This window comes from Sciurus carolinensis, chromosome X (genome assembly GCF_902686445.1).
Source record: "Sciurus carolinensis chromosome X, mSciCar1.2, whole genome shotgun sequence".
In the NCBI taxonomy this organism is placed as follows: domain Eukaryota; kingdom Metazoa; phylum Chordata; class Mammalia; order Rodentia; family Sciuridae; genus Sciurus; species Sciurus carolinensis.
This window is the reverse complement of record NC_062232.1, coordinates 113,853,192-113,875,293: the sequence shown is the minus strand read 5'-3', so window position 1 is coordinate 113,875,293 and position 22,102 is coordinate 113,853,192. Positions and strand designations below refer to the sequence as shown.

At 49.8% G+C, this 22,102-nt stretch overlaps 2 protein-coding genes across 2 annotated transcripts; one reads left to right on the top strand and one right to left on the bottom strand.

Annotated features, from left to right (window-relative positions):
- Positions 1–794: 794 nt before the first annotated feature.
- Positions 795–4,558, top strand: LOC124971936 (small integral membrane protein 10-like protein 2A). The gene is made up of 4 exons (XM_047535964.1): positions 795–1,620; positions 2,234–2,433; positions 2,564–2,702; positions 3,696–4,558. The coding sequence occupies exon 1, from the start codon at positions 1,024–1,026 to the stop codon at positions 1,258–1,260; it is 237 nt and encodes a 78-aa protein (XP_047391920.1). The 5' UTR covers positions 795–1,023; the 3' UTR covers positions 1,261–1,620; positions 2,234–2,433; positions 2,564–2,702; positions 3,696–4,558.
- Positions 4,559–8,890: 4,332 nt separating this feature from the next.
- LOC124971325 (cancer/testis antigen 55-like) lies at positions 8,891–10,775 on the bottom strand. The gene is made up of 2 exons (XM_047535097.1): positions 10,703–10,775; positions 8,891–9,738 (listed from the first exon to the last, which is right to left on the bottom strand). The coding sequence occupies exons 1-2, from the start codon at positions 10,769–10,771 to the stop codon at positions 9,547–9,549; spliced, it is 261 nt and encodes an 86-aa protein (XP_047391053.1). The 5' UTR covers positions 10,772–10,775; the 3' UTR covers positions 8,891–9,546.
- Between the last annotated feature and the right edge of the window lie 11,327 nt (positions 10,776–22,102).

Genomic DNA, 22,102 nt, shown 5'->3' with positions numbered 1-22,102 from the left:
AGAGTCATAACCCTAAGGAAACATAAGCATTTCCTCATTTCACTAACTAGTCTGAAAAACAGCCGAATTTGCGATGGGTTTGTTTCAGCTTACGTAATGTACAGATGAGATGAAACCAGGAAAGGGCTTTTAAGCACACCAGCCCAAAACGCCACAACCAAGGGCAAATGAAAACCGGAGAACCTTGTGCACGAACCAGGGCCAACAATGGCTTAAGACGAGAGCTTAGAAAGGGCCAAGACAAAGGCAGATTCACCAACAAAGAAGTATACAGGACCAGTGAAGAGACGAAAAGAGAAAAAATGCTCTCCTGTGAGTTTGGTGGCACTCCTCGTTGGTACGGTTCCTGCACTACGTCAACTACAGAAAGAGGACTGCAAATTAAAGAAAGGTTTTCTGGGGACACTACGGGAGAAGGCTGATGCTGTGAATGTACAGGGCCTTCTGGGTGAGATTTCTGGATAGACTCAGCATAGCCGTCCAAACCAGCCATTCCTCCACTCACACTGCACACTCCAGGATTCTGCAAAGCAACTCCTGGCCCCAGGACCCTCCCGTCCTTTCAGGCCTCAGGCTATGGTCTCAGGCACCGCCAGGAGGTTGGGCAGTAGAGGTGGGGCGGGTCCCGTGGGCGGGGCTGTGCCAGTGACGTGAGCCTATGGGCAGAGCTGGCGGGAGGGGTCTCGTGACTAGGGGCCATTCAACGGATACTGGATGGGGCGGGGCCACAATGTGGGCGAAGTTACACTGCAAGCTGCCGCGCGAAGGGGCGGGGCTCTGCCACCAGCCTGTCCCTCAGGCAGGAGGTGGGATGGAGGCGGCGGCGGTCGCGGTCGCGGTCGAGGCGGTCGAGGCGGTCTAGGCGGTGGAGGGGCTGGGCGGCCTGAGTCAGGCGTGGGCGGGGAGAGCCTGAGGGCAGGGCTCCCCGAGGACAGCGGCGCTCCAGACCTCGCTGGCCGCCGCCCTGTAGGTCTGCGCTCCTGTAGGTCAGCGGGTCAGCTGGGCCTGCGGCGGCCCCGGCCCATGGCGGCGTCGGCGGCTCTGTCGGCGGCGGCGGCCGCGGCGGCTCTGTCGGGCCTGGCGGTGCGGCTGTCACGCTCGGCCGCCGTCCGCGGCTCCTACGGCGCCTTCTGCAAGGGGCTCACCCGCACGCTGCTCACCTTCTTCGACCTGGCCTGGCGGCTGCGCACGAACTTCCCCTACTTCTACGTGGTGGCCTCGGTGATGCTCAACGTCCGCCTGCAGGTGCGGATCGAGTGAGCGCCAGCCGCGGCGGTGGCGGGGTCGGAGCGTCGCCCGCCCTCCAGCGCCGGGCCAGGACGCCTTGCGAAGGGCAGCGGGACCTCCCGGGGCCGCCCGGACGCTTTGGGGCGCGGAGGCGGAGTGGCCTGGGCCCCTGCAGCCGTAGCCACCCGCGGCGGGGGACCGCCACCCGGCCCCGGCCCCGACTGCAGAGAGACTCACGCCACGAGTCCTTTGCGTTGGCTCGAGGAAATGAGGAGCCCGAGTCCGGCCGACCTGTTGCCTCACGCTGGCCAGAACCCGGGAACCGGGGAACCGGGGAACCGGAAAGAGGGAATTTTACCGCAGCGAATTCATTTGCCAAGTCTGAGCAAAAAGGTAGGAGGAGAAAGGGTGGGGTGGGGGTGGGGGTCCGGTGGCCGAACCATCTTGATGTCGGGGAACCCTGGAGGTTTGGGGCAACAGGGAGGCACCCGGACAAAGCAGCGTGAAGAGATGCCAGGCCAGGCAGGGGAAAGGCAAGGCAGACCCAGGCTCTCCTCCGCTCCCCTGTCCTGCGTGATTCCTCAAGGCGGTGACGGCTGGTAGCGGCCTGGCAACCGGGAGGGTCAGGACATCACCAGGGGACAGAGAAGAAGCCCCCTCCCATGCTCGGCTCGGATCCCCTACCCCCTTGACACAAAGACTCTGGCGGTGTCCCCTGAACGCTGGGGAATGGGCCAGGGAGGTCCCAGGAAGGCCCTGGAGGAGAAAAGATGTGCCCACCCTTCTCCACCTGTCTCGGGGGACTCGTGGTAAGGATGGTTGCCTTATAGCCAAACCCCAGGTCGGCCCCTTTTCAGATCTCAGGCCCCTGGGGCTCTCCTCAGCTCCTCACAGCCATTTGCAAAAGTGCCTCCTGCCCTCTCCTTGGGGCCAGAGGACTGGCCTCTGCCCTCTCCTGAAATCCCTCTTGCTCTGCTAGCTCCATCGGGGTCATTCTCATTTGCAGACACAGATGAGTGGAAAAGAGGTGATCCTGCCTCTCCCTACCCCCCGCAGCCTTGCTCTGTGACCATCAGCCCAGGCTTCCTACAGGGCCGGCCACTGTCCTCTCAGAACCACAGAAGCCCATCCTCCAGCCACGGACAAGCCAGGAAGCCCACTGTGTGCGCAGGGAATTTGGGAAAATGAAAGACTCTCCCTGAGCAGGTAGCAGCTGTCACTCTGGGGAGGTGGTGAGGGCAGAAGGAGAAGGGGGTTGCAGAGAAGGCTCCACAGGACACAAGGTCCTCTGTCTGTGGCCAGGCAAGTCTGAGGTCTCCATCTCTTTCTTTTCCAGGCAGTGATCTTTGTAGGTGGTGGCCCGCCCCTTCTGTGGCCTTGTCAAGAGTCTGATCCCTGCCTGGAGGTGCTTCTGACCTGCAGCTGCCTGGGAGCAACGGAGTGGAATGCCCAGGAGGAGAGGAAGGGCCTTCCTGGTAGAGGCCTAGCATGGGCAGAGGCCCTAGGGGTGGGGTGGCCTAGGGATTGGGCCCTGGCATGGGAAGGAGGGTCCTGTTTCCTGGGAACTGAGCTCTCCTAGCAACACTGTGAGGGAGATGTGTTCTCCTGCCTGATGGGGCTCCAGGGAAGGGGCTGGGATTTGCCCTTGTCACCCAGCTGGGAGGGTGGAGCTGAGTCTGCTGCTGGACCTGCAGCCTCCCACTCCCTCCACAGACTTGCTTAAGACCTGGCAGCATGTGGGATGGGGAGGGAGCACGGAGCTCCCAGGGGACCTAGGAAGAGAGGGTCCAGGGGTAGGAAATCTGGGGATCTGGCTTTCCTTGGAGTGGTATGGAAGGTCCCAGGGAAGAGGAACAGTGAGCTGAGATGGGGCACAAGAGAGATGGGTCCCAAGACCCTCTGGGGTGCAGAGTCCTCAGCACAGAGCCTCCCCTTCCCATAGCACCTTAGCTTGACAACTCCTCAGCAGCTGCGTGGCACAAGCCTCTCAGTTTGGTGGTGGAGTGGGGAAGAGGGTGGCTCTCTGCTCCTAGGGACATGATATATCCAGGAGGCGGGGTGAAATAGGGCTGGGACTGTCCCTCTGACCTCGGGCTCAGGCTCCCATACCTAGGGTCACACAGGAGCATCTCATCCACATGACCTGGGATGGCCCTGGAGGCCCCAGGCTTGCTGCTGTTTGGGATCCCCAAATGGCCAGAAGTGGAGTCCTCACCACCCATGCCCATTCCCTCAGCTCAAGGCCCATGTGCTGAGTTCCTGGGACCCAAAGCTGCAGAACCCTGGCCAGTCCCAGGGACCAAGTGAGCCAGCCTCCCACCCTCTGCCCTCCTCAGCTGCCCACTGAACCTGGGGTCTCCAATGAAGATCTCAGTTTGTCTCAATTTGTTTGGAGGCTTTAACATGGCTGCCTTGTACTCCTGCGGTTTCCCAAAGTCTAGGCCTGATAGCTTCCTTCCTTGTGCCAGGTCTCTGGAGCCCTGGACCCTGCTGACCCTTCTCATCCACCCCAGTCTTGTACACTCAGGACCACTTCCGGAGACCTGTTAGCCTCTGACCTCATCCACAGGTCTCTGGGTGCCACCTCTGTGGGACAAGAGACACCCAGGACAGGAGAAGAGGAAAGCAGGAGCCAGGGGGCGCTCCTTGGGTCTGCTACTCAGTTCTGGCCCTTTCAGACCCTGCTCTTGCCCTCTGTGACAAGACCTCCAGCTCCAGCCTCTTCCTCAGCCAGCAGGGAAGGAAGGAGGAAGGCCCTTCGCTGTGTGTGCACGTGTTTGAGTACGCATGTGTGTGAGTGAGCTAGTGTGGGTGTGAGCTAGGGCATGGAGCTGTTGAATATAAGGAGCTGCTCTGGCTGCCAGCCCTCTCTGCAAAGGGCCCAGCCTGGGGCCTTGGAGTCCTTCCCTATGGGGAGAGGGGTGTGTGGAGCCTCAGGGCCCACCCTCAGGTCTCCACTCCAGGGAAACCAACCCTGCCCAGCACCCGGGCTTGGTCTGTGGCGCCTCTGCCAAAAAGGATGGGCCCCAGGTGTCCTCCACTGTTGGGGCCTTGACCTGTGGGGAGCTTCTGCTTTCCTGCCTCCCCTCTTGCCCGCTTTCTCTCCCCCACGGGTCCTTGCTGCGTGATGGGGTCTCAATGCACTTTATTTATTTGCAGTCTGTGTTCCAGGTGCTGGAGCTTCTGCAAATTCAGAGACCCAGCCTGGATGACTTTACACTTCTGTGTGATGATCTCTGCGCTGGCCAGCACCATCTGGTCAGGGACATGTTGTTTCTGATATTGTCACATGTTGTTGTCTCCCCATGTAAAAAAGAAAGTCCTTGCTCAGAACACTACAATACTGGCTGGAGGCCTCTTCTTTCTGCTGGGTGTGAGCATTGCCTGGGGCACAGGGGAGGGAGCTCCCGGGGGCTGAGGAGCCTCCTAGGACTGGGCCCCTATCCGGAGCCTGCTGCCCCATCAGAAGCTGCTGCAGGACAAGACTTGGCAGGACCACTCCCCCTGTCCCTGAGCAGGAACAGAGCCTGGCCCAGAGGAGGGTGGTTGTTCCCCTTCACAACCTTTGCTTGAAGGACCTGAAATGGGTCTTTTCTTCCATTTTAGAAGTGGGTGTTCCAACTGCTGAATTCGGCTGAACCTCTAGAGTAAAGGGAAACAGGCAGACCAAGTGCAGGTCGCAATGTGTGGTGCAGAGACTCCCCTCAGCAGCTTCCTAGGGATTCTTGGAGAGGATCAACCACCCAGCAAGCCCTGCGCCTGGATGCCTGCTTCCCTCCCCCCACTGTACACCAAATCATCTCTTTCACGTGGCCCCTGGCACACAGCGCACACCTCCATCCTTTCAGTAAGGACCCTTCAGGTGCTTGTGAGCATTAAAGGACATGAAGCCTATTAAACATTCGTTAGTTTTTGCTGTGAGGACAGGCACAAGTGACAGGAGCTGATGCCAGATAAGAGTGCTGTGTGCCATGCACTGTGCTAGGTGCTCTGCGTTCCTAATCTCAGCATAATCTCAGGCGCACCCAACCCTTTCCCCATTTGAGAGACATCGAGGGTGAAATAGATCCTAAGCAGAGACTCTTTCCTGAGCTCCCTGTCCCTACAGGCACAAAGGGTGGTGGAATGACAAAGGGGGAAGGTGACCCTGCCCTTTGGGTGGAGTCCAGGACACAGAAGAAAACCTGGGTTTTGGGGAACAGTCCTGGGGGTCATCTCCAAATGGAGCTCCCTGCTGGGAGCAGCTGGGGCCACTGCCGAGTTGGACCTTCTCCCCTTTACCCACTTGCAGACACTGGTTGGAACCTAAGCAACTGAGTCACGAGAGAGTAAGAGCAGGAGGCAGGAGAGCAAGTGCATGAAGAACGCTGCTCTCTCTCCATGGTACTGAGTCTGTAACTGAAAGGTCGGTACTTGTCCCCAATGCCAATTCAATAATGAGGACACGGTTTTGAGAAAAAAGAAAAAGAAGGTTTATTGCTTTGCTAGCCAAGGAGAAACACTGAGGACTCCTGTGCAAAGGCCGTGATTCTGCCCATCAGGAGGGACAAGGGGATTTTAAAGGAGATCTTCAAAGGCTACATTCCAGGTGTGTCCCAGGGCACCCTGATGGTGTGTTAACATTTACTTGTTAGTTTGGGATATATTCACTTCCTAGATCCTCTGGCAGATAACTCAAGGTAATCTTCCCCACCCCGAGGTGAGGGAGGGGGAGAGGGAGAAGAGGAAAAGGAAAACATATCCCTTTTAAAAATAAGCCTCAGAGCTATATTCAAAAGGTGAAATGAACCACTATTAAAATTCTACATCCAAAGCTGCCTAGCAGTCCCTGCCTGGAACAAAGATATCACCATGCATTTGTGAACATTTCTTGATTGTTTCTCCTTGTTGTGTGGGGAGTGTGTGTGTGTGTGTAGTTGTAATTCATGCATTGACAGATGTCGTTGTGTACAGTCATTCCTTAATATAGGCTGCTAGAAGTGGGCCAAAAGACATGCACGCTTTGGGGCTTTTGATACCCCCAGCATCGTGACACCAAGTTACTCACTCCAGTCAGGAATGAGTTTTTGAAGAGAAGGGTGACTATTCCATGTCACGACAGATTTTTTTTTCTTTTGTTACTGCCTTTCATTACTTCAAGTGGGTGCATTTCTCTCCAACACCAACCTAATGTGCAATTGAACCCACCACTTTCCTAAAGCTGGTCCTTTCCCATCATCTCCAATTTACGCCTAGGATAAAAGCCAGTCTCCCCATCTCCCACAATCTTTCCTTCTCCTTTTTACCTGTACCTAGGACTCGCATCAGATCTGTAAATCTCTCAATTTCATACATTTAAATAGTTCATGTGAACATTTTGTTGTGCACTCCTTAGAACACATAAGCAGGATGAGATCCTTTCATACGCCTATTGACCATCCGTGCTTCTCTTTGCAGCTATGGGGAGTCACTTTTTTTGGTTTTGGTTTTTTTTTTTTTTTTTTTTTGAGGTGCTGGGGATTGAACTCAGGGCATTGTGCTTGCGAGGCAAGCACTCTATCAACTGAGCTATCTCCCCAGCCCTGGTTTTTGGTTTTGGGGAGTCACTTTTTAAAGGAAATGAGATTTGCCTTCCATCATTGCATGATGGGAAATGACTTTGCATCAGGATGTGAGCTTGCACTCAGTCTGTGTATCACCCTAACCCATTCCTCCCATCCTCTTTTGCCAGCATTTTTTAAATGCTGCCCAGTCTCAAAAGTGAAAGAGAAGCAGCAGGAATGCAGGCAGCAGGTGGGCCTGGAGCTGCACAGTCCTTGGAGGCAGCAGACAGAGCAGGTCTGAGGAGCCAGAAAGGCCCTTTCTGTAGGTAGGAGCCAGAACTGGGGCTCGGTGTGGCTCTAGGAGGTGGAAATGTGCTGTCTGCCATGAAGGGGAACCAGGACTTCTTGACCTGCCCACCTGGGGTCTCTCTTGAAAGTAAATCCCCTGCCCAGATAATGGGTTGAAACAGCCACCATTAAGGCTCTCAGTCCCCATGCCTGCACTGTGCTTGGTGCAGAGCCTGGATTTTCCATGAGAAAAACCCCATGCAGAGAGTTGAATAAAGTACAGATGCACTCAAAATGGACTCTTAAGCCGCTTCCCGAGAAGCTGAAGCACATTCAGGACAAAGGGAAGAACAGAAAAGCTGCTAGAGAGGAAAAACACATTACCCTCCACCAAAAACAGAATAACAACCATATTGACACCAAATGTCATCCCCAGCCCCCAAGGCCAGAAGACAATGTATCAGTGAGGGGTCGGAGGCAGCAAACAGAAACCACAGTCAGCAGCCATTTTAAACCAAACTTCAATTCAGCCAGGGACCAGATGCCTGCAAACTTAGTTTAGGGACTGAAAGAGTCCAAAACACTCCCGGAGAGGACAAAGAACTGGTCCCCCAAGGGCAAAAGCTCTAGTCCCCAGGCAGGGTGGAAGGAAGTCAGGAAGCTCACCCTGAAGCTACTGGCTTTAAGAACACACCCCTGAGCTGCTGCCACCACCACAACCAACTTCTTGGCACTCATAAAGCCAGTGACTAGACAAAGGACACTGCAGCAGACAAACCCACAGGCTGCATGATCAGACCCACCAGCAGAAGAGTCGAAGAAGCAGGACGAGGTCCCCTGATTGGCCACCAGGAGTCCCACTCGAGGGCACCTAACTGGTGGAATCTCATTCACATCCTGCACAACCAGCAGGTACAGACTTTCACTTTTCTGACAGACTGTGCGGTAGAGCAAGGTACATTAGGAGACTGGGACAAGTACTGAATCCCAAATCACCACGTGTGTCCCAAGTAATGTCTTCAAAATGCTCAGAGAAAATTCCCGTTAGCATAGAATTTATGCATGAATGTGGAATCAACACATTCTGACACAGGGGGGCATAGAAAATGGAGAAGCAACCACCAGAAGTTTGGGAGGTCCACTAGACATAAGCAAACTCAGAAATAAACCGTATATCAAGAGCCAGATGGTTATGGTGGAATAAGCAATCCCAGGACTGGGCCTTAGCTCACAGCCCCTTTCCAGTGATACTGAAAGCTTTGAAATAGCCCTTTCCGGAGAACACAGTTACCTGGGTAAATTCTCTCTAAAGGTAAGGCAAGAAGATTCATGGTGTGTACCTATGGGACTATGGTACCAAACTTCTCCCCAGGCAAGCAACTTCCTCTCCCATCTAGGGACTCTGTTTGACCTCTGAATCATGTCTGTAGGTGGGCTGTGCCTCTCCCACAAAGTGACTTGAGGAAGCCGAAGGCTACCATATATGGTGATGTATTTGTTTTAAAAAAAATCAACTGAGACTGCACGAAGTGATGAAGCTGGGGGTCAGGGGTTGAACTGAGGCAGGAGGATCAGAAGTTCAAAGCCAGTCTCAGCAACTCAGGGAGACCCTGTCTCTAAAAAAGGGGGTGGTGCTGAGGATATTGCTCAGTGGTTAAGCATCCCTGGGTTCAATCCCTGGTATCAACAAAAAAATAAACATTCAAAAAAATTAGAAAATCATTTGATGTCTTAATAGGATGCTAAACAATTTTATTCCTAGGGAGTAGATGATGGATGAACAACACATAAGCATTGCTGCTGCTCAGACAATTTATTTATTTTACTTAATAACATGTAACATTCCCCTCGTATCCACCAGGCACTATCCTACATGCTGCTGATGAGTTCATGAAAAAACCACCTTTAATGCCCCACATTTATGGAGCCTACATTCTGGCATGGGGAAGAAGAAACATAGGTCAACAATGAATTTAACACACTGAGTTGACAATAGGAGATAGAAATGCTATGGAAATATAATAACTGCACAGATAATATAAGGGAGACTTCAAACTGAAGGCAGGCTGTCAGTTTAAATCCTGCCCATTGACATGTGTATCTTTACCATTGAATTACATCCCCAGTTTTTTGTTGTTGTTTGTTTTTTGTTTTATTATTTTATATTTTGAACCAGGATCTCACTAAGTTGCCCAGGCTGGCCTGGGACCTGTGATCCTCCTGCCTCAGCCTCTAAGTCTCTGGAATTAAAGGTATGGGCCACCGTGCCTGGCTGCAGTGCGTTTCCTTCCTACAAGAAATATCCAGCTTTAGCATGTTTCACAGTAGATAAGGCACTTGCCTAAAGCAGGTTCATGGTCCCAAGTGAACCGTGCAGTATCTCAATGACATTTACCAAAAAAACATACATAACATATTGTTTGGGCTCGCTAAGCTCAGCTTTTCCATTAAACCGGGCCCTTTACTGCCCACAGAAATAAAGACCAACAGGAAACAAAAGGCTCTGCTTTTACAATATGTGCACTGGGGTCATAGAAACCGCTCTCCAAATATAGCAGGACTGCACGCTCTCCACTATGACCACATCCACGATGTCATTGGGTTGAGGTACATATCCGGCAGGAAGCTTCAGAGAATCCAAGGTGAAAAAGATGGTGTCGTCCACCACCCCGTGTCTTCCATGTACACTACTGATGCAGACCTGTGACGAGAAATGACGGGAACGGTCGTGTGAAAGCACGGTCCGCGGTAACCGGCTCGGCCGGCTCGGCACCTCCTCACTCTGCCTCTAACCCTGGCACTGATTTCCCACCCGACCGGGAACGTGGGCAAGACCAGGGGTGCTTTTCAGACACACCTGTGCCAAGATCCCCCCTCATGCCAATTCAACGGGAATCTCTGGAGGTGGGCCCGAGCCTCCCACCACAGACCTCGGGCTAGAAATGACCCACAATGACCAGCAGTCCGATCTCACTGAGTTTCCTACGCGTTTTCAGGCTGCAGGACCCAAGTCATTACCCAGCTTTCCCCAGTAAACTCACTTCATTCATTCTTTCCCCCAAACTTTCTGGCACACAAATGGTTTTTCCTTAAATGTCACTCTCAGAACTTTTTAATGATTTTTGTTGTTGTTTGTTTGTTTTGGTACTGGGGATTGAACCCAGGGGCACTTGACCATGCCCAGCTGCATCCCCAGGCCTTTTAAATTTATTTTGAGACAGGGTCTCACTAAGCTGCTGAGGCTAACCCCAAACCTTTGGTCCTCCTGCCTCGGCCTCCAAAGGATTTGGGATAACAGGCATGTGTCACCACGCTGGACAAACTTTTTTTTCTTTTTGCAATCCTGGGAACCAAACGCAGGACATGGCCCACGCTAGGCAGGTGCCTTACTACCAAGCTACACCCACAGCCCTCTAATAATGTTCTAATACCAAAAAAAATAAAACTACACAAATTAGAAATTAATTTTGCCTGTGGTCTACACTGCTTTCTATTTAGTTCCTTTTGAAAGTCCTTCCTTTTCTATAAGAAAATTGGCTTCTCTTTGGCAAGAAATACATTTTCTAGTTCTCTAACCACACCCAATAGACTCCCCCGCAAGACAAATCCCACCAAAGGAAGGACTGGCAGGAACGAATGACCAGTGACACATGGACACAAATTACCTCTTCCACATGCCTACAGTTCATGGGCTTCACGGAGAGGGCATTGAGGTTCGAGGTGCCCGGCTGCATGCAATACTCAAACTCTAGCCAGTCACCCTTATAAGGCATGAAACCTAAAACAACCATGGAGAGATTTCAGTGTCGTTACCTCTTCACTTAGGCCACGGTCAACTTCATAAGTCCCTCTGACATGGCAATACCCTAACACACCTTCTATGGGATGTCAAGTACATTCTGTGTGTGTTTAAACAGACACCTTGTACATCTTGCTGTTGGAAAGCCAGTTCATACTCCTGCAGCCACCGTTTCTCCTGCTCTGATTTAACAAAGTCAAGTGGGGGAAAGTGTCAACCACAAGTCACAGCCAACTTTTGGGTGGTAGCACGGGATTCACTAATCGACGGGTCACATTCACAACTCCTTTGGGAGAGTCAGCCAAGGATACAGGTGAGAGCACACTGTTGAACTTGGCTACCTGCTAGTACAGCATTGGCTAGAGTGTCCAATCTCATTTTGAAGCATTTCATGATTGCAGCAAAGAGCATCCTTTTCACTTGCAGAATGTTTTCCTTGATTTTACATCACGTACGTAAGTGAAATTTTATACACACATTAAGCTTTGCATTCACACGTAGGAGAGGAGCGCTGGCGTTTTTATGAATATGCCCTATCTGTCCCTGTATTGTGCATTATTTTCCATTCCTAGGGCCCACGTCACATATTCAAGAGCTGTTAACTGCAGCCAAGGACATTGTGGCCGTAGCTCTTTCTTAACAAATGCGAACCATACCTTCATGAACAATAGATAGGGAGAAGCAAGTATCTTTATTAATGTAGACCGCATCCTTTGTCACCGAGGTGGCATGGCTGATTAAAACACTGGTTCCGAGGTCGGATGATCCAGCATCATCAAAATGATCTGAGATAGCCTCCACCTGGAGCACATGGAAACACTTATTTCAAACAAAATTAATTTTTACAACAAGAACGTGTACGATCTCCCAAGAAGCTCCCTCGAAACAACTGCAATTCAGTACAAGACATACGATTCCTGTATCAGAGACAAAGGACTTCGTGACTCGCGGCAAATACAGCCACTGCCCACCACCGTTGACAACGTTGGTGTCCAGGAACTATTTTAAACTACCCTCCTCGACACTAGTTCATATAATTCACATGACAAGTACATCGTGGACACGAGAAGATGCTTAAAATAATGTCTGTGCTTGGTGGATTGCAAAACTGCATCCGAAATGCTAATGGTGCATCCGTGTTTAATGTGCTCACAGCATCAGGCCCAAATATAAAAAGTATAATGTCCCTGCCGGGGAGGAATTCAAAGTTCAATGCAGAAAATATCTAGTTCTGAACAAGTTGTGGTAATGACTGAAATAGTTTTAACATGGGCCTTGCATTTTTTCACATTTAATAGGACTTACACCTACTGCACGCCACACCCAGCCTTTGACTGTCCCCCTGAGTATCCACTTCATTCCAGAGTTGCGACAGGAGCTTAGAATGCAAAATGAGCAATCTGAATGCAGATCCTGCTCTCACACACAGGACTAACATGGACTCTCGCACTTGGCTTAAGTTCATGGTGTATACAAGAGACCAAATTCACCCTCATATCAATGCATGTCTTATCCTGGGAGTGTAAAAAGACTTTTTATGAAGGGAAATGATGCAGGGGGGTGCTCATTTTATGACTGTATAATATACCATTGTGTGTATATACCACATTTTCTTTATGAACTCATCTGTTAATGGACATCACGTGGCTTCTCTTATCTTGATTATTGGGAATAATGCTGCAGTGAATATGGGGTGCAGATATCTCCTCAGGAGATTTAACATTACCTATGTATGTGAAATTTTATACAGATGTTAAGTTTCGCATTCACATGTAGAAGAGGATCGCTGGCTTTGTAATATCCAAAAGTAAAAATACTGTATCATAAGGTAGGGCTATTTTTAATTTTTTGCGGAACCTGTTTTCCATAAATGTTGTACCACTAAATATTATCAACAACAGCATTCTTGCCAACCCTTGATATCTCTTGTTTTGAAACCAGCTATCCAAAAAGGTAAAAGATGATATCTCATTGTGGTTTTGACTTGCATTTCTCTGATGGTTAGTGATAATAAACACACTTACATATACCTGTTAGTCCACATGTTTTCTCTGGGAAATTTATACTCAAGATATTTCCCCATATTTAATTTGTTTTTTTGGTTCTTTTAGCTATTGAGTTTTAAGTTTCTTACATGTTCTTCATATATATTTTAGATATTAACCCCTTACTGGATGTACAGATTGCAAACATTTTCTCCCCTTCTATGGGTGCCTTTTTACTGTTAATTTTCCCTTGCTGTGCAGCAGCTTGAAGTTTGCCATAATCCCATCTGTCTATTTTGCTGTGTGGTACTGTAGTTTGCGACCCAAAGCAAAACAAAATGATTGTTCTGTGTGTATCAAGTCATTTGGGTTCATATTCAAAGAATCATTGCCCAGAACAATATCAAATAGCTTTTCCCCTGTTTTCTTCTAGGAGCTGTATTGTCTCAAGTCTTCTGTTTAAGTGTTTAATTCATTTTGAGTTAATTTTTGTATATGGTATAAATTAAGAATCCAGTTTCATTCTTTTGCATGTGGATATTCAGTTTTCCCAAGACTATTTATTGAAGAGACTGTTTTTTCCCCCATTGTGTCCTCTTGATGGTCTTGTCAATGATCAGTCAATGATCCATGGATTGCAGATGTATCATTTTATTTCTGGGTTTTCCATTATGTTCATTAGTTTATATTTTAATTTTTATGATAACGCATACTATTCTAATTATTGTGGCTTTGTAATGTATTTTGAAATCAGGATGCGCGACACCTCCAGCTTTGTTCTTCTTGATCAAGAATGCTTTACGCAGCAATTCTTTAATAAGAAACTAGAGCAAGCAATTTTTCCATTCTTTTTCCTCTCTAAAGTTTTTTTCTGAAGATACACATGACAGGTTGGATGTAGTGATGCACACCTATAATCCCAGAAACTTGGAGACTAAAGCAGGAGGATCCCGAGTTCAAAGGCAGCTTCAGCAATTTAGAGAGGCCCTAAGCAACTCAGCGAGACCCTGTCTCTAAATAGAATACAAAAAAGGGCTGGGGATGTGGCTCAGTGGTTGAGTGTCCCTGAGTTCACTCCCCAGTATCCCCCCCCCAAAAAAAGATATACATGACAGTAGAGTGTATTCTGATATATACCTACATGGAGTATAACTTACTCTAATTAGGATCCCTGTCTTGTGGTTGTACATGCTGTGGAGTTTCACTGGTGGTGTATTCATACACAAACATAGGGAAGTTATGTCTGACTCATTCTACTGTCTTTAACAACCCTCTTCAGATTAGTGAATTTAAAAAAAATCATTGCAAGCCAGGCATTGTGCTGGGTGCCTATAGTCTCAGCATTTGGGAAGCTTATGCACTAAGATTCCCTGAGTCCAGGAGTTTGAAACTAACCTGAGAAACAAGGTGAGACCTGGTCTCAAAAACAAACTAGGGAAGCATTGCAGAGGACATTTGGAACTCTGAGGGGTAAATAACACCCAACAGATTACCCAACAATGAGACTATGGCAGAGGAATTGAGTGGACTGTTTAGTGCAGGGAATGTAGGAGCAGCGATGTGAGGAGATAACACTTACTAACAGAATCCCAGCACCTCCAGAGAACAGAGCATTGGTCCCTACCTCCCATCCGAGGGACCGCCACAGGGAAGGGTGGGAAAGAAAGTGCTCCAGCAAAGTAACTGTCCTATGTTCTGAGGAAAGCAGAATTTCTTGCACATAATATACATTCAACACTTTTTAAACAACTCTATAAGGAGAGGCCACCCTTCTCTCCATAGAGCATAGAAACTGTCTTTTGCAATCTTGGACTGGAGTCATGTGAGTAGGCAAGTCCCAGGTGGATAAGGGCTCCAGGGTTCCAGTTCTGGTTTATTCAAAACTGAATGTTGGACAAGAGCTGATAGAGGGAAGTTGTGGTTAAGAGACTTGGGAAAGGGACATGGGTGATTGTTGACACACTACCATTCCATCTGGGGGTACATGGTTCAGAAGCATCCCAAGAGCAGCATTCATAGGGTCTCAGGAAATGGATGAGGTACAGTGGGTATCTGGTCGCAGCAACAAAGTCAAAACAAAGGGGGGATGTGTTCTACTGTCCTTCACACCCAACCTAATTGTGCACAGCAGGGCCCTCACTTATAGTTTCTTCAACTTGTAGAGGGGACAGTATCCATCACACACTGTGTGACCCACAAACTCTGAAGGCAGCAGGACAACCAAGTGGATATTCAAGAACAGAATAGAAGGCAGGTTTCTAATGTGAACTCTAGAGAATAAGGGAGTACTTTCTATTGTAGGGCTAAGAGTCAGTGGACAACAATCGTCTCCAACTCAGGGCTAAGAGCAACAGCAGGACACTGAAAGTTCCAGGCAGGTTTCTATTCTTTGAAGGTACAGCTGTCACAGAGAATAATAAGGCATTATAAAACGGGAAATGTTACTCATCTTTGATCTGATATTGAGTTGGACATGGAGGCAGGTGTCCATCTCTGTATCTGGATTTTTCTCAGCACCACTGCTAGATACACTCCTTTTACCCAAATGATTCAAACACACGTAAAACTCTCCTAAATCTATTTTGATGTTGAGTTTTGGATTTGGGCCTGGCCTTTATTTCCTTTGAAATATTTCTTGAGAGGCTGTGCATTCTGACCCATACCTATAATACCAACTACTCTGGAGGCTAAGTCAGGAGGATTGAAAATTTGAGGCCAGCCATGGCAACTTAGCGAGACCCTGTCTCAAAATAAAGAATAAAATAAAATATCTCCTGATGAATAATGTTGTTTCACCCTTGGGCTTCTTCTATAGATGAACTTCTCCTGGCCTTTCATTCAACCCTGACAACTCCTGTTAAAAGCTCACAAGAGTAGCCCCAAGCACGCCTAGCCTTCAGTTCTTTCCCATTTAGGATGACTCAGAAAGCAGGGGTCTCTGGGGAAAGACTCGGTGATCTGGGGCTGATCCAGCCACATTCCCTGGCTTCCTGCCCAGCACAGGACAGCACAGGCTTCTTCACTCTCCCCCTAGCCTCATGCTTAAAGGAAGAGCAGGGTGCTCCTCTCTCTCAACTCACAGAAGGCTTGTCGGTTCTGACCCTGGGCCCTCTCCTTGGACAAGGAAGTCCTGGCCTGTGGGGTCACTGGATTCTACCCACACATGAATGCCTGGTTCTGGCTAGACCTGACCCTACGTCATCTCACATGCCCAGCACTTCAACCAGGCTGCTCCCAGTTCTCCCAATAAGAGGAATAGAGGGACGAGCATGACCCTGGGCCATGGAAAGTAGCCAAGAGGAGTAGGGTCACTCGCAGCAATATTCCAAATACCACTCTGATGGAGAGCAGACACCGAGTCCCTCAAGTGAGTGACCACACCCTCAGAGATTCAGTGTGACCAACCAGGGCCACAGCTTGCTCATGGAGCCTGAGACTGGCAACAGTCACACTGCTGGCTGTCCTGGAAGCAGTCTTGCTGCGAACTGCACCAGACCAGCTCAACTACTGCCACACTGGCAGTGGCATGCTAACTGTTGGAGCAGGCCCCAAAATGGCTATAGTTAGGCTCCACTGCCGACAGTTCCAGCGGGCTACGTTATGTTTTATGTTATGTTTGTAGTATGTAGCCACGGCCATGAATTGGCTATATTATGGTCAGTGTGCAGTCAAGGTCAGAAACACTTTGATTTAGTGCACGTACTGAAGGTCATAAACATTTGCTTGTGAGCATGCACCCACTGATGTAACCTGTTGGCAGTGTGCCTTCTTTGTTTGAACTGGACATAAAAAGGGCCTTTGCAAATGACTCAGGGGGCTGACTAATGGCTGTGGCCATCTCTGAATAAAGGATGATCAATAATCCCACTGTGCCTCACATCTTCTTTCAATTGCTGGATCTCTGAACCTTGGTCCCCAGGCCTGAATGTTGTCCTCACCCTGACCCTAACTGTTCCCACTCAGCCACTTGGAACCAGGCTGGACTTCAAGGACTGTCTCATTTCTACAGAGATGCCTCCAAGGCAACTAGGCCAGACAGACCCATGCCCTGCCATCAACCCTTTCTCAGAACTTTCCCTCTGAGGCTACCACTACAATACTCCTGTCCCTGACCTGTGACAACCAGAGAAATCAGGGAGTCACACACCACATTAGTGGGACATCCTCTTCCAGAGAAATCAGGAGTCCTCCATTAGTGGGACACACACACACACACACACACACACACACACACACCCCAATTCATGTCAGAAGCTCCCAGTGTTCCTCAAAGTCAGAAGAGCTCCATGCCTTAGGACAGGTTTCAGGACACTCTGCAAGTGAGCTCATGACCTACGTCCTGGCCCCTTTCCTTAAGTGACCCTACGGTAGGCCTTGAGTAGGTTTCCCAGTGGGCCACTTAGAGGAGGAGCTCACAGGGAACATGGGGTGTGGGGCAGGCGCCATGGGTTTGGAGAGGGCTCAGGGAGCAGAAATGCCACCCACACCCGCAAGGAAGTAGTGACTCCTTTTGGGGAAAAGGGGAATCAGAAGCACCTGACCCCCAGGCCAGGGGAGCTGCAACACGGCCTCCGGGTTCCCAGAGACCAGTGGCCAAAGGTTTCTTTTTTCAAATCATGGTATTAAAAAGAAACATCAGGGCGCATACAATGAGGAGCCCAGTGGGTTCACGGGCACTACTGGAAGGCCATTCCTTTGGGATCCCAAGTGTGCCCATGGCGATTTCCCAAAGGCCTTTCCAGGAGACCCCAGGCGATCTGAGCATTTGTGGAAGGGGTCTCTCTGCAGATGTGGCCCCAGCACTGTGTGGCGCCTCCTGCGCTTCTTTTCCTGCTTCCCTCCGCGCCAGACTTTTGCTCGGGCGAGGGCAGAGGGCGGAGGGAGGGGGGTAGAGAGCCGGCCCGGGAGTCAAAGGCGGTCTGGGGATGCGGCTCCTGCCCCGCTGGAGCAGAGTCGTTCCCGCTCCCTCTGCGCCTGGCTCCCCGTGTGGCACCCGGTGCAGCGGCGGGAGCCCTGATGGCAGTCCCTAAGCATGCTTCAAGCCGCAGACGCATCGCTCTCCCCTCTCCTGCTTTCCCTCTCCCCTCTCCTGCTTTCCCTCTCTGGGGTGGTTCAAAGTGACAGCGGCTCGCTTGCTCGCGCGCACGCGCCACCTGGGGATGACTGCAGCCTCGCTGGCTTCGCTTTTCCCTGAGGTCAAATTGGGTCAGATGTCACACCACCCTGGGGATGGCAGCACCATGGCCAAAGCTGAGGCTCTCCCTTCCTGCGCCCCAAGGCCCGTGGCCTTTCCGCTCCTCCCCCGTCAAGCCCGGAGGCGCAGCAGTGGCCAGGGGACCGGCTCTCTGGCTGAAGCCCCAGCGGCGCCTCCCCGGGGTTCCCAGGCGCAGTTCCAGGGAGCCGCCAGTAGATGGCGACCTTCTCGTGGGCGCAGGACAGACGTGGGGCGGAGCGAGGAGCGTTGCGCCGACGGGCGCGGGCAGAATGAACTTTCTGGAAGGAGTAAAGCGTCAGGCTGAGACACGGAGGTCTTCAAAGGGAAGCGATGCGCAAGACCTTAAGCAAATACCTGCGAGGTGGCCACATGCGTGCGATTTCTACACACGCCGCGACAGTGACTGGACAATGCAGCGGGGGAGCGGGACAGCCCGGGAAGCTGTTCTCACAGCACCAGTCAATCGGGGGGGGGGGGGGCGGGGGACGGGCAGGTCAACCGTGTTCAGCGCAGGCGCCCTGCAGGGTGAGGCGGCGGTGGAGGAGGCATTCAGCTGCGCGTGCATCCTGGCTCTTAGGTCACGCGCTGGGCCACTTTGGTCAGGCGCCTCACACTCTCTGGGCTCCGCTTCCTTCGTCTGAGGAATGACGGCTCATGCAGGGCTCTGGAGGAACCAGTGCAAACCTGCGTACAAATAAATGAGCACTTCGCTCCGGGCCAGTGTTAGACTGTCAGGGCTGGGTGGAGTCCCTGCAAGCCGGGCGACTCCACAATGAAAGGTGTTCTCGGAGGACTGGAAGCCGAAGGTCTGAAATGGGCGTCTGCAGGCTGAGCGCCTCGGGAAGGCGCTGGAGGGGATCCTTCCTCGCCTTCCGTCGCGGGCTGGCCTGCGACCCTCTCAACCATCATCGCAGGACTTCTCCCCCGCGGGTCCCTGTTGCTTTGCTAGCCTTAAAAGGACACCAGTCATATTGGATGTGGGGCCACCCTGATGCAGCCTGACCTCACTGTACTCACCTAATGACATTTACAAAGGCCTGGTTTCCAACAGGCGAGGTTCTCAGGTTCCAGGTGGACCGGGCTTTGAGGGGCACACCCTTCAGCCCAGTGCAGTGCCTGGCCCTGGCGCCAGTCAGAGCCTGAGTGCTGGTCTTCGCTAGCTACTCGCTTTATTCACGGCTGTTGACACCGAGCGAGCGAGCGTGGGGTCGTCCAAGGGCAGCGCCGTGGGGTGCTCGGGTGCTCAGGAGCACGAGCCGTGTCATCACACGCGGCAGCTCCGCCACTTGATAAGGGATCACGGGGCACCACTCGACCCCTCCGAGCCTCGAACTCTTGACTGAAGCAGTTAGAATGTCTGCCACCTGCGGGCTGCTGTGAGACTAACGAGGCTGTGCGTGAAAAGCACCGGCCCTTGGGGAGGGCAGGAGGAAGGGAGGCTGCCGTGGTCCTGTGCGAAGCAAGAGGGCCATCCCGGTGCTCAACTAACACTGGGTCCCCTTGTCTGCACCTTCTTCTATTTCTCACCTGTTACACTAAGACGTAGACAGTGACGTTGCCAGAAAAAGTCAGAAAATAGAGAAACATGAAATCAGGGAAATTCTATCCACCAACATTTTTATCTGGTTTTGGAAAACGGGGGTGGGGGCGTGTTTGTTTCCTTTGTGGTACTAGGGATTGAAGCCAAGGCATTTCACCATGGACTATATTTTCAGCCCTTTTTGAATTTAAATTTTATTTTGAGAGAGGGTTTTGCTAAATTGCTGAGGCTGGCCTCACACTGGAGATCCTCCTGCCTCATCCTCCTGAGTCACTGTGATTATAGGTCTGGGCCACTGTGCCCAGCCCATCTTAGGTTTAATGGTTGCACTGCAGCGTAAGTCAACAGAGAGACTCTGAAGTTCCCAGTTCTGCTGTGCCTGCACCTTGGCTTCCTGCAGCCACTGGAGTGAGCCTCAGTGCTGGGTCCCTTCTCCTCACCTGTTCCTCAAAGAGACCTTAGGGAGAAGAGCTCAACCACATTACTAAACCCGTTCAGTTTCGGTCTCATCCTTAGCAGGGTCAGGAGATGTCCCTCAACAGCTTACACTCCTTACCTATCTATGGCCTTCATGTAGAGTCCAAAAAGATCACTTTTCCTAGGGAGGTTTTAAACTACCTACCTTTCTTGCCTTAATAAAGGGTTAAAACTCAGGAATCACCAGATTGAACAGGACTGCTTGGGGTCCTTGTATTTCATGGTGGGATGTTCATTTTCCCAGAATCACCATAAGGGAGATAATGAAAAGGCAAAGAGAGGCGGGCCACGGTAGCTCATGCCTGTAATCCCAGGGAATCTGGAACAGAGGCAGAAGGAGCAAAACTTTGAGGCCAGGGTGGGCAACTTAGAGAGACCCTCAGCAACTTAATGAGACCCTGTCTCGAAATAAAAAACAAAAATGACTGAGGCTGTGCCTCATTGTTAAAATGCCCCTGGGTTCAATTCCCCAGTACAGGAAGGAAAAAAAAAAAAAAAGGCAAAGTGAGCAGAAATTTCCTCTAGAACACTAGTATATGCCAGAAAGAATCTCATCTTGGGGTTTGACATAGGCTTCATTAAGCAACCTGACATGTAGTGCAAAACCCTCATACCCTTCATACTGCCTATAAAGTTGCTTGCATCACAGCCTAAATCATCTGCGAAAATTTCTTCTCCTATAAAATCAGATATATTTCATATACCCAGAAACATGAAAAATTATCCCCATATCAGCTAGCCCAGAACCCCTTTCCTGATTTGGGGGATATCTGAAGTACTATAAGAGCCCATAAAATGAATGAATACAATAGATCCATAAATTGCATACTAGAGTAATTCAAACGGCTTTCTGGTCCCCATTTTCAAAGTGATCTCCCTTGGGCTTAGTGGTAGAGCTCTTGCCTATCATGCGCAAGGCCCTGGGTTCAATTCCCAACACTGAAAAAGAAAGTTGAAATAGGAAGAAGGATATGTCCAAACAGCACTGGTTCCTGAAACCAAGAAACAGTGGAAGTAGATAGAACCAACTACAACTTTCCTTGTATATATCTTCTCACTGTTGCAAAACTCAACTCCAATGAATCTGCTCCTGAATCAAAACAGGGTATCATCTGATTGCATGGATTGTTTATCCAATCATCTGTTGATGGATATTTTGATTCTGTCCAGCTTGAGACTATTGTGAATGAACCTGCTATGAACATTTGTGTACAAACTTGGGTGAATGGATATAGGTGTCCATATCTCTTAAATACCTAGGAGTAAAGTTGTTTGGCTCTATGTTTAACCTTATGAAACACTGCCAAGAGTTTTCTAAAATGGTTATACCATGTGACTCTCCTATTAGCAGTATGCAAAAGTTTTAATTGCCTCATATTCCTTGCTTACACTTGATATCGCTAATTTATAACTTTAACCATTCTTGATGGGTATTTAATAATACTTCGTTGTGGGTTTAAGTAGCATTTGCCTAATGACTAATGCTACTAAAAATCTTTAGATACTTTTATTCACCATTTCTTTGGTATATATCTTCATTTATTTAGGTTTTTAAAGCATCTTTCACGATTTTATGCAATTTTCAGCATTCATTATCGATCATTTGGGTAGCTACATCTTAAAGTGTCTTTTGAGTCTGTTGCTTACTTTTCTACTGAGTTGTTCATCTTTTTCTCATTGATTTGTGTTTTTCATTTTTACTTTTATTTTGTATTGGGAATAGAACCTGGGGGTGCTTTACCACTGAACTTCATCTCCAGCCCTTTTTTTTTTTTTTTTTTTTTAATTTTGAGACAGGGTTTCACTATGTTGCCAAGACTGGCCTCAAATTTCTGTTTCTCGTGTCTCAGCCTCCTGAGTTACTGGGATTACAAACATGCACCACCTTGCCCATCCTGTATGTGGTTTTTAAATAAATTTGCCCTATCTATGATCCCTTCATTTATTATATGATTCATGAATATCTTCCCTTCTTCTCTGGCGATCTGTTCATTCATTTGTGGTTATTCATGAATATTCGTTTATGGAATCATTTGCATTTACACTTTA

Coding starts and splice junctions, on each gene's coding strand:
- LOC124971325 (XM_047535097.1), bottom strand. CDS start 10,771: ATGCAGCCGGGCACCTCGAACCTCAATGCCCTCTCCGTGAAGCCCATG. Junction 9,739..10,702: donor ACTGTAGGCATGTGGAAGAG/GTAATTTGTGTC, acceptor TTCTCGTCACAG/GTCTGCATCAGTAGTGTACA.
- LOC124971936 (XM_047535964.1), top strand. CDS start 1,024: ATGGCGGCGTCGGCGGCTCTGTCGGCGGCGGCGGCCGCGGCGGCTCTG.